At 41.0% G+C, this 11,878-nt stretch overlaps 2 protein-coding genes across 2 annotated transcripts; one reads left to right on the top strand and one right to left on the bottom strand.

Annotated features, from left to right (window-relative positions):
- The first annotated feature begins 3,857 nt into the window (after nucleotides 1-3,857).
- Nucleotides 3,858-6,787, top strand: mrps18a (mitochondrial ribosomal protein S18A). The gene is made up of 6 exons (XM_070925975.1): nucleotides 3,858-4,005; nucleotides 4,772-4,803; nucleotides 5,265-5,369; nucleotides 5,473-5,596; nucleotides 6,094-6,166; nucleotides 6,278-6,787. The coding sequence occupies exons 1-6, from the start codon at nucleotides 3,858-3,860 to the stop codon at nucleotides 6,420-6,422; spliced, it is 627 nt and encodes a 208-aa protein (XP_070782076.1). The 3' UTR covers nucleotides 6,423-6,787.
- Nucleotides 6,788-6,998: 211 nt separating this feature from the next.
- Nucleotides 6,999-10,722, bottom strand: rsph9 (radial spoke head component 9). The gene is made up of 5 exons (XM_070926186.1): nucleotides 10,496-10,722; nucleotides 10,230-10,398; nucleotides 9,616-9,745; nucleotides 9,241-9,387; nucleotides 6,999-7,159 (listed from the first exon to the last, which is right to left on the bottom strand). The coding sequence occupies exons 1-5, from the start codon at nucleotides 10,720-10,722 to the stop codon at nucleotides 6,999-7,001; spliced, it is 834 nt and encodes a 277-aa protein (XP_070782287.1).
- Between the last annotated feature and the right edge of the window lie 1,156 nt (nucleotides 10,723-11,878).

Genomic DNA, 11,878 nt, shown 5'->3' with positions numbered 1-11,878 from the left:
GAGACTGGACCTCAGGAGGCGCAGCACCAGTTCCAAACTAAAACAAAAACTATATCCCAGTGAGAAGGAAAATGCAAAGAGAGAGTTCAAAATGTTTTCAAACATTTGAAGAGGACCACTCAGCAGCCAAGGAGCTATTGTATCACGGGCAATGCAACCTGCATGAAAATTGTACTGACCCCTAAGGGCTGCTCGTCATACATAAAGAGTGTATATGCGAAAGACAGATGCAGGGGAGCATGTGTTTGTGTGTTTCCGGGCATGCTGAGTATGTGTGTGTGTATGTGTGTGTGTGTGTGTGTGTGTGTGTGTGTGTGTGTGTGAGAGAGAGAGAGGATAGAAGCTGGCTCTCTCAGAGGGCCAAGCAGGGATAAGAGCCTCTTCAAAGAGCAGTGAATTGGTTGAAGAAGCCAGTGCCATTTAGCACGTACACCCAAATAAGTGCGGGAAGGGTAGTGAGTGAGAGGGCTGAGAAACAGAAGAGGTGGTGGGGGGGGTCGTTGATACTTGGATGGATGAAGATTTATGTCACTTGCGAGACAGCTTTACCCAACATCAGAGCAACAAACACGCATTGTATGTCACTCCTGAGCTTGAGCTCCACTCCCTTGTCGATGAAACCCTCTGTTTCCAGTTGTCTGCTTTGGCAAGCTCCTTCCTTCTCACCTCATTTTACAAGCAGTGGGGGCCTTTAACCAAACTCATTCCCTTGAAATAGGCTAATTGTGTTCAGTTGACTTCCTTGGATGCAACAGCCCTTACAAGTTAATCACCCAGGAAAGCCTCTTAGTGACAGCTATGCCTTAATTGCATACCAGACCGTGCCCATCAATTTGGATGGCAGCAAATCCACACATTCCATCCGCATGGGAATGAGAAATTCTGTCGAAAACTTTTGGCTCTCGCTGAGAGAAATCTTCATCTAAGGAAGCACTCAGCAGAGAGGAGCATTAGAAAGCTACGCCACTACAGTCTGATTGTGTAATTCAGGGATTTTGATTAAAGGTACCACCCCAAATTCAACTTCTCACTTCATCCCACGGTGTTGCTGTTACGACCCTCTTGCAGGTCTCTTTGTGTTTAGGCTCTTCAGCAGAAACTATCACCAGGGGCCCTTCAGTCTTCACCAAAACATTAAAGGCAAAACAAACGGACCAGTGTGACAATAAAAGGGGAATGCGGCGGGGTGGGTTGGATTTGTTTTTGTGTGATGTGACCGTGCCCACTCATCTTCGCTCCAGTCTCAGCTCTTCAGCTCGCACCATGCTGCGTTTTAGCAGTTTGTCCAGGGAAGCGGGGGTGAAAACGCTAACCTTTTCCACACAGCAATAACTTCCCACCATGACATCGAACCAACATTGCTTCAGTGTCCCTCAGCGCTCGCTGTGAAAATGTCAGACGAGTTCTTTTCATCTGAGGGAAATCCTATCTGATTTACTCTCCCCCCTCTTCCTCAGCTGAGGCGCCTGTTTGTACAGGGCCATGTTTCATTTGAATATCAAAGCCTGTGAGGAGGTGGCCAGACACTTTAAATGCCATTTTTTGGGCTTCTCTCAAGGAATGTGACTGCTTAAGTGTCCTTGACGAAGGGACCTGATCACTGAGACAATGCTTCCTTTGTGGCGGCAGGGTGACGGTAATCTCTATCTATCTACTCTCTGCTCCGTAGACGAGACGAACACAGAAGGCCATTTGCATCTCAGTGTGCAGCTCTTTTAGGCTCCACAGTTTAGAAGGCATTTGAGAAACATTGTTCAACATTTTTTGGCCATGAAAGCAAACAACCATGATGGCAAACATGCCCCTGACGCGTCCTACTTGTATTTACCGTGCTGCATTTACAATTAAGTATGCTGAACCAAATGTTGAGGAGACACACAAGAGTCAATGTTTCGCTCTGGCACAACTGCAGCTACTAACACGAAAATTGTGCCAAGAGCACCTTAATAGTCTATTGTGGGTCAAAATAAAGTTGTTCTCTACATTACAGCAATTGTTGCTGGAATCTTCACTTTGTGTGGATGTGCGAAATCATAATTTCCTTCATCCCAACTAATTTGCCTAATATCTTTCTTAAAATTATCATCTAAGATGTCTACAAAGTGCAATATCTCTTTTTATTCATTTCCAAAAATAGTAGATTCTGCAAACTTCAGTCCTCAGTTTTCTTGTAAACAAACAAAGGTTTCTGTTTATATGAATTGTTTCTAACCAAAACACCTTACTTTTATGAAAAAGTTCATAAGCTTGAAGTCTTCTTCTTTGTTGCCTTTGTTGGTGCATTGCTACGTTTCTTTGCATGTTACAGCCCCCAGCTGTCAATCAGTGGAATAATGTGAAAGCGTTGGTAGGAATGTGTATCGCGTTGCCTGCGTACTTTCAGTCATTCATGTGCATCCTTACGCGCATGCATGATACAAACGAAACAGGGCTACACTCACTCACTTGCTCCATAGCACTACTAGTGGTCAAAAACTATATCTTTACTTCCAAAAGGACCTCATAAGCAGGTCTACTTTCTAACATCAATTTGTCATTTGTTGTTTTATTTTGACCTCTCTCAGAGAAGACACCAATAAATTAGCATGAATGCTATATTAATAGAGGGAATGTTGCGTGCACATTGAAGCTCATGGCCAACTAAATGTTTCATATTAATACTTTTGTAATTTTGTTTGGAAAATTGAGACCTACCCTGAGAAAAAAAGGAAACTTGTTTGCACAAAGATATTATATATTATTTTAATATTAACGTACCAAAACAAACAAGAGGAAAAGGAGGATATGTTTCATGATGGCTATGCTTCAGTTTGTCATACAGCTCCAATACGCACAAGAATAGATTTCCATGAATGTATTTTACTGTACCTAAGAAGGTACTTCTCTAAGTAGATCTGTTGTTGCAACCTGCTTTGGCTTTCTTAATGCTTTCTTTAGGCAAACAGATGAAGCCATGAGATAAATCCCGCAAAACAGCAAACAAAAACATGACAACTGGACAATGGCATAGTGTTCTCATGATAACACTATCTAACATCAACGTCTTGATCTGCTCTTAGTCTCTTTATCTGGGCATGAAGAATCTAACTGTAACAAAAGTTTGGCGTGTTCCTACACTGCTCGTCTAGGTGCCTCTCATACTTTCATCTCATGAGCGCGGTATGAGTAGAGGTATGAACTCTGAGCACCTAAACAAAAGCAACACAAGGATGAAAGTATCTCTAGGATCCAAAGGCACATGCTGCAGTTTATCATATGGACTGCAGGATTTATTTTCCCCTGCACTGGCACATTAAGTTCTTCCTTGCAGATTAATACATTCTTTACACTGATCTCTCTCAGGGCTTAAAACATCTCTCTAGCTCTGTTCTCTGGGCGTTCTCCCTTGTCTTATATAGTTTAGATACTTTTCAGCATGCCATATCTTCATTGCTTTCCCCCTTGTGTTTAATTTTGTTTGATATTGTGCTGCAATTTGTTTTGTGGGTAACTGTAGATTAATTAGATTTATATCTTGGCTCATAATGTGTTGTCCTTTGAGGCAAAGCCTTTGATAAAGGATCATAAAGCCTAGCTATAATTATATTTATCTGGACTTGACTCTGGAAAAAGGAATTTCCTCTTGGCCATGAAACCATTTTATCAAGGCAGTTCATTGAACTCAAACACATGTCATACATGGACATGGAGGCAATTCAAGTAGATTGTTTTTACTTGACTAACCTACTTTCAGTTGGAGTTCGTCCTTTATTGGCCACCATCGATGTAATAAACGGTCTACACCAAGGGTGTCGCTGCTGTCGTTCTCGCGAGAGTACTAGCCAGGAAGAGACGGAGGCGAAGGTCAGGAATTAAACATGGCAGCCCGCAGTATGTTTAGGACTGTGTGGACCTCATTTGCGGGCTCAAAATTAGGTGCTACGAGTGCCAACGTGAAGGTTCAACAGAGGATAAATGTTCCCCAGCTACCGGCTATAACTGTTCAGAGCCGAGGCATCCGCCAAGGTGAGACTCCGCAAACGTTAACGTTTAGCCCATCAGTGTTAGAAGAGCTAAGGCTAGCTACTGTAGCATGTCAACGTGAAGACACTGACAGTGATTACAGGCATCCCAGCGCGGTTATTTCATCTTTTAAAGACCTGCGTACAACATGCACCTCGCCTCATCGCAACAATAAATATGAAGAGTATCTATAAGCCTTGCGTCCTCTGAGGCACTCCTAGATATCTTCTCATTTTGTGTGTTGTGAAAACAAAAGTTGTTACTATGAACAAGGGCAACGAGAGTCGCATGCACACATTAAAAGAGTGTGTTAACCAGAGTTGGTTTAATTTTTCGTTTTATTCTTCCTCCTCCTGACTTTGCACGTGCTGAACCTGGTGGTTTATGTATCTAAATATTTTTACAGCTTTGCACAGAATATGGTTTTGATTCCATTTCATAGTAAACAAATATATATATATATAGATATATATATATATAGACATTTAATTACTCAATAAAGATATAAGAAAGTGCTAATTGTGACCTTGCCTAAACACAGTTTTAGTCAAGATCACTGTATGTAAACACCATTTGTTGTCAATTGTGATTTAACTAGTTTAACTAGTTGGAGACTCAAGCTAAATGATTTTACTGGCTGTTAAACTAATTGCCACCAATAATTGTATCACTTGGAGCCTTTCAAATATTAGGAAGACAGTAAAGAAAAATATTACTATTTTTATTAACGATTAAGGCCTAATATCATAATTTGTTTTTTTTTTTACAGTGGTGGAGAATCATGAGGGTAAAACAACAGTGGTAAGTAAAACCAGGCTGTCATGTGGAACTGATAATGATATTGTGCGTGCAGTCTATCTTCTGTAGTATATATATATATATATATTTCATTATGCATCATGAAAACAAAAACATCAAAAGATATTTATTGAGTAATTTTACACAGCATTGACATTTTAAAGGTGTCAGGTTAGGGTTAAGATTACATCATTGCAACCACGAGAGCAACACAAAGCATAGAAGCACAAGTTTCACCTTGTTTTCCAAAGGAGAGGCTCTGTCAGATGTGAGGAGATGCAACAAGGGCAACTCCTTTGACCTGCATTGGCACACCTCTATTACCAACAGTGAGATAGGATAGTGGGAGAGATAAGAAAAACACTTTCTCTTACTACACATGTAAATATTTGGTTAACTTGACAAGGAGCCTACCATAGCTTTTTATTATTATACTAACTGTAGTCATGTTGATTTTCTGTCAGATTGAGGGACAAATACTGGACGTTCCAGCAGCACCACAGCCTCCAAACCCCACAGCTAAGTGTCCTATCTACAGATGGAACCTGCAGCACAAATACAACTACACGGTAAATATGTCCACAGGCATGTACAGACCAAAGGATCTCAGACATTATGGAAAGTGGATCAGTCGTTTTAAAGTGTCTGGTTTTGTGTTTAACGCCCCTCCAGGATGTCTTGTTGCTCAGTCAGTTCATCAGGTCAGATGGAGGGTTGTTGCCCAGGAGGATCACAGGTCTCTGTCCAGAGGAACATCGCAAGATTGCCATCTGTGTGCAGATGGCCCAGAGAGCAGGTCAGTGTTAACCACCTGTATCTGTAGTGGCATCTGTAGAATCCAGCAAATTCTTTCTGTTGCACCTTTTTGGACCTGCTTTACTCATGATTGGCTGTTTGTGATGACAGAGTCTCTGACACATTTAACCCTTTAACACTGAGTGTTTGGATTACCATAATTACGCTATCGGAAAAATTCCAACGGTTTCTGAAAGCTGAGATGTTGCGCTTTACAGCCAATATGGTGTCATTACGGTAATTTCACTCGCGTCTCTCAGTCAAAATAAGCAAAAAAGTCCAGGTGGACATTTTGAGGCTGAGGTTTTAACCCTTTAAAACCTAAACCTAAACGTCTCAGCTTTTAGAAACCGTTGGAATTTTTCCGATAGCGCAAACCGTGACGTAAGTATGGTAATCCAAAGTGCGCTTTTGCAAATGTGTCTTCTACAACACACCCGGTGTTAAAGGGTTAAATTACGCACATAAACGTGACTTCTGTGTTTCTCTGTGTTCAAGGTCTGCTGCCTGACCACAAACCCAAACTTCCAGAGGGCCATGTCCCAAAGAGGCCCAAGCCGCAACTCAACAGGTAATAATATATGTGTGTTTTTCAGGATTAACTATCACTTGTCAGCATTAGTCCCAGTGCAGCTGAAGCTAGCAATAATTTTCTCTTCCACATATGCTCTTTATTGTACAGATACCTGACCCGCTGGTCCATTGACTCGGTGAAACCCATCTATAGAGCTGGACTGAAGTGGTGTAAGAAGCGCATGTCTGTTGGCCACCCAGCACTCAAGGACAATGTGCGTTACGGGGCCAAGCCCCTTTACATAAAACACTGAAGGACAGAAAGCCTGACGAATCAGCACAGCAACTGGACGAGAGTGGGTGGGCCCTTTTCTGAAAGGATGCAGTTCCAAGTAGATTGACTTTTGACATACTGCACTGAGAAACAGCCTAAAAGCTTCATCCATCTGTATTTATTCACCCTTTTGTTTATTAAGCTGTGTCACGCTCTTAATGAATCATGCTCAGCCCCACCCAGAACCATGTATTCTGTCTGTTGGCTTTCAGAAAGCCGTTTAAGTGAACTCTCTGACAGCTTAATGTGAGCATCAAATGGGTCAGTGTTACACTTTCAAAGGTGGTATGTTGACCGTGTATACTCAACACAACAAAGATGTGCAAATAAAAGGCTCTCAACATGTGTTTACTGTATAAGAACAGCTTTTGTGCATGAGAACTACATGGAAAAAAGCTTGTAGATTCAAACTGCACAACTTTGATTATATTTATTAGTTTTAAGATCAGACAAACAAAAAGTCCTTCAGTATGTTGTATTTAATATGTTTAGAGGGTTGATGTGGACAACAGAGAAACATGAGGTATTTGAAGCTTGAAATGGGTAAGATGTCTCTTTATAGCATGAAGGGAAGGTCAAAATTCTTGGTCCCATCACCGATGTAGATGTGTCCATGCTGTGGTGTCATTGGCACATGATAGATGGTCAGGCCAAGCCACAACAGGCTGCGAAGCACGCACACTTTGCTAGCACATTCAAACTGAAGACTCCAAGATCCTACACACAAACAAAGAAGACTTGTTGTAAACAATTGATGTTGAATGCAGGAGGCTGCCACGTCATGTCCTCTGACCGCACTGTTGAGCTGAATTGAAATAGAGGCTGCAGTAATCTTTGGAAATCAGTCTAAGAAGATTATACTATTCACATGCGAGAGGCAACCAGGGGATACACCAATAAATCAACCCTTTGTGCTTTTGATATCTACAGTTGAACCTGTTTCTCAATATGTTTGGGTGTGACGATGAACCCAAAACCAAGGGATTAGAACAAGCGCTCAATCTGCTACTAAGTAAACATAACAGCCGTTTGATTCTTTTACATGAGGGAAATGATTCCAATAAATAAGACAGTTGTTGCACCACGTTTTGGCAATGTGTGATTCAACTAAAAGCCAAAACGGCTTAGAAGATTGGTGTGTAACATGCAACATGTGGTGTCCAGGTTATAACTGTACTGCTGCAGGACGAGAAACCTGAGGCCATAAATCAGGAGCTGGAAACAGTTTGCAGGATTGCTGTTGAAAAGAGGGGGAGCCCGACTCGGGGTCTCAGAGGAAAGCACCTGTCTTTTGGTGGAGATACATCATACCACATTTTCTCCAGAGTCCTGTTTAAAAAAATAAGTTAACTCTTTCTCCTTTTCAGCAAACGCATGCGATGTGTTGTAAAGACGGCTGCAGCGAGAGTGGCACTGAGACAGCTGTGTAATGTCTGCTGCAGTGATGACGCTGCAGACATCCGCTTCAACTCAAAGAACACACACAAACATATACACATGTGGAAGCCCTCTTAAATCAGACATCTGTTGCATGTTTGCTCACAGGCACTAAACATTATATCTTTCTTTCACACACATACACTTGTACATCCAGAGCTACACTGTATCGACACTGACTCTGGCCTGGAGTACATCCAGCTGAGCAACCAACATCAAAACCTGCTAGAAACGATTAAATTAACAATATTCTTTTCTCAGTACTCAAATTTGCTTATTGTTTGCCTCCTGGGTTTGATTTTTCCAACATATGCAATGCTGTTCAGCAGCTCAAATGTCTGAGCTTCCCACCAGAATTTGAACGCACAAGCCTGAAAGACTCATCATCATTTCATGCTTTTAACTACATTACCATGCAATGATATATTCTGATACACAAAAAAGGCAAACCCATCTCCACAAGTTCATTGTCATAATGCACTAACATTTTTAATATTGAAAAATGTACTTGTGTACTCTGGATAGTAATTGGCAGTAGTTATGCATCATAAATGAGCTGAAACTGGTTAAAACACTTGATATTGTTTTCAATTGATTTCCTACAGATGTGAGCAATCCCATTTGACATCAGTTTAGTTTCTGGTGGTCCTCTTCCCATGAACTGGTTTATGTCCTGTTTTTTTTCTTACTCAGTTTCATGGGGAAATGATCCCAGGACTTGAGGCCAGACTCACAGTAGATGGACGCTGAATCCAAAAGGCCAGGTATTTCTAATCCAACAGTAGTCATCTAGTTATCAGACCACTGTGCACAAAAACTCATTAACAGGCCAAATTGAAGGAAAATTCTTCCAACATATTCCCAGAAAACAGTTGACATCAGAAGTTTTAGGAATTTATTTAATCAGTTTAGTCTTGCTTAACCGACCGTTTTACTGTTAAATGATTCAGTGGTTTCCACTTGGAAGAAACCCCTCTTGACTTTCAGTCAGTTGAATCATCATCATAATGATTTGTGCTAAAATCACACCTCATTTAGTTGTAATGTAGCATGGCAGTTGGAACACAGCCATGCTACATTACACAGAAAAACCTAATGTTGTACCACAGGCATGTAAAGGCCTCAATAACAGGGCTCAAATTAGCTGTGTGATAATGGTTCCACATCATAGAATGACTTTTTTCTGCACTGGTTTGATATTTCGAGGTTTTCCTTACAAAATCTCTTAAAATAACGCTGATGATGTCTGTGTGTACTTCAATACTTGCAACAAATCTTGTAAGATGTATTTGTTTGTATGTGATGAAACAACTGCTGACACTTGGTTATAGTGTGGGATAGACTGAGCTCTGTGGTCTCACCTTTAGGAACATCATCACTCAGTACATCCAGGAAGTCAATTGCTGGGTTCAAATCACTCATTTCCAGGATGGACTTCCTCTTCGGATTCTTTGGTGTGCTGAAGTGAAGGAAGTTGTCAAGCTTCCTTGCTTCTGAGTGAGACAGACCTGAGGAACAATGCACGTTGGCAAGTTAACCAAATAATTTTGAGTGTTATGAAATATTTCCTCAAATGTTGTTTGTCATATCCATCCAATAAAAATAAATACCACATTTGAACCATGCTTTATGAAATGCCTCAGGGTCATTCACATGTAGCAACAAGTGTTGATGTTCCACAATGAGACCCAGCCACACACACACACACACCATGTGGCAGAGTGATATATATTTACCACCAAAGCTGCGGTTGATCTGGACAAGGCCATGTGGACTCTTGACGAAGGCGCCACGCGGTACCACAGACACTTCCTCATCGATCTGATGAATCGTCACAGCCAGCCTGCTCTCCTCGTTGACTTTGGTCTGAAACCAAGAGCATTCCATCACTGAGCTGGAATGTCTGCACAGATAGCGTTGGTATTGGCCAGAAAAAATAAATTGCTGACTAAAAACCTCAGCTTGGAGATTTAAGCTGCAATTCTCTTTTTGCACAAATTCTTCATGAATGAAAACACTTGTTTGTTGCAGAGTTAGCTGACCTGACATATTGTGAGCCTAAATAAATAGGACAATGTCTCTTCTGCAGTTTTTTTTTACTGTATGTTTAACTTTGGTCCCACATCCATCCTTGCTTTTTTTAGTGATAGTTCCACTGCATAATACCGTGCTAAAATATTTCTGATTGAATAACAGTAGATTTATATTTATGAACTACCTACAGGAAGATTTATCTTGCTCTGATGCAGTACTACTGAACACTATAATAGCACTTGGTCCATGTTACTTGGAAGCACTTGGTCTTGAGTTTCAGTTTACAGCTCAATATTTTCTCTATGTTCATACTCACCACTACCTCCTTCTCGACAACTCCATCCCTCTCTTCTTGCCTGCGGATGCCAGGATGCTCATACACATGAGAGGGGTCTCCTATGAAGCGGCCCTTTGCAGCTTTGGACACTTCCTCGATCATAGAGTCTGTGGCGGGGGGGAGCAGGAACCAGTCCACGCAGTTGAAACTGGTGTTAACAGACCAAACGACACACAAACAAGTATTTCACATTTGTATAAACATGACATAAAGTGTCCACAATGAAACAGTTGAGGCTATTTTACCTGTAGAGATTCTTTTTATCCTGCAGCTCATGCTCTCCTCTGCCCTGAGCGATAAAATAATCCTCCCTTAATCCCAATATTTTGCCCCAAAACAACACTCGATGGAACTTGTAGTTTTTCTTCATGATCACCAAGGAAGCCTGCAGAGCGGCTCTTTGCTCAACGTTTAAAGTACATCCGCTACCGGCAACGAGTTCCAAAGAATAGTATAACGAATTTGAGTCCATTGTTTATGTAAGAAACGACTTTATATGGCGTATATATTAACGTTATCTGCTGTTTTAAACGACTTGCTATCTAACATAACAACTAACCAAAGCCTTCAGGTCCAAACACTAGTTTGGTTGCTAATGACAACAAGCCTTGTTGCGCTGGTTGTCATAGCAACGTTTTTTCTTAATTTTCTCTTTTTTTTCCTTTGGCAAATAACTGTTTTTCAGTGCTGCGTGTCGTGATTAAATGTCACAGTCAAAACAGAAACAAAACAAAATTGTTAACGTCTCATTCTGGGTGTGTTCGCTTGTGCTGTTTATACAAAGCAGACCACGCGCGAGTCTGGTTTGAGTGACGTCATGCCCCATCTTTTCAAGTGTGTGCCTGCAAGAGGAAGAAGAAGCTGTCCCCAGAACAGCAGACAGAGAACACAAATCCCTCTCGGGGAAATTCATTGTTTTATCTAAAACCCTAAACTACTGGTGCTTAGGTACAAACATTCATTTCTATGTTAATGTCCTTCCGTCTTTTAAACTGGTCTTTTGGTTTTTATTGTGTTGTTTTATGTTTCTTTTTTTTAACTGTACAGCACTGGTCAACTGTTGTTGTTTTTAGAAGTGTTTATGAAATAAGTAAAATAAATAAATTGGATTGGATTTCACTTTGCTAAAACAGTCAGTAAAGTCAATAATATGTGTCACTATCGTGACAACTAAAATCATAATATCAGAAACGATCCTTAGGACGATGGCCGTTTTTACGGCAGACAACGGCATTAATGATGGCTCCATTCCATTTAAATGTAACCAGTAAGCTGTGACAGTGGGAATACATCAATGTATAAAAGCAGGGAACACCTAAATGGAATGCAGCCATCATTAATGTCTTGTAATAAGGCAAATCTCTCTCACAACATATAATACAGTGCAGTATATTAGTCTCTTAAAATGGAAGTATGTGGAAAACTGCTGTACCACAGTTGCTGTCATTTTGTTGTAGTTTGTGGAATAATTTAGTGACTTTCTTCTTTCTTACAGCCAGATACTCACATTTCTAAAGCTCTTGTGAGGTGAGTGTGGGCTCTGTGTGCAGCCTTCAAGCGCTCTGTCTCTCTCTTTCCCCCATGAAGCCCATTGAGAGGGAAGCATGCAGAGGAGAGGACGAACCAAA

Source organism: Enoplosus armatus, chromosome 19, assembly GCF_043641665.1.
Source record: "Enoplosus armatus isolate fEnoArm2 chromosome 19, fEnoArm2.hap1, whole genome shotgun sequence".
Taxonomy (NCBI): domain Eukaryota; kingdom Metazoa; phylum Chordata; class Actinopteri; order Centrarchiformes; family Enoplosidae; genus Enoplosus; species Enoplosus armatus.
Note: the sequence above shows the minus strand (reverse complement) of the source record. Positions and strands in the feature narration are given on the sequence as shown.

Bases quoted from the DNA above. Each gene is read 5' to 3' on its own strand.
- mrps18a (XM_070925975.1), top strand. From the start codon at position 3,858: ATGGCAGCCCGCAGTATGTTTAGGACTGTGTGGACCTCATTTGCGGGC. The intron at 4,006-4,771 runs GTGAGACTCCGC...TTTTTTTTACAG, and splicing joins GAGCCGAGGCATCCGCCAAG to TGGTGGAGAATCATGAGGGT. The intron at 4,804-5,264 runs GTAAGTAAAACC...ATTTTCTGTCAG, and splicing joins ATGAGGGTAAAACAACAGTG to ATTGAGGGACAAATACTGGA.
- rsph9 (XM_070926186.1), bottom strand. From the start codon at position 10,722: ATGGACTCAAATTCGTTATACTATTCTTTGGAACTCGTTGCCGGTAGC. The intron at 10,399-10,495 runs GTAAAATAGCCT...TGTTAACACCAG, and splicing joins GATAAAAAGAATCTCTACAG to TTTCAACTGCGTGGACTGGT. The intron at 9,746-10,229 runs GTGAGTATGAAC...TCTTGGTTTCAG, and splicing joins TTGTCGAGAAGGAGGTAGTG to ACCAAAGTCAACGAGGAGAG.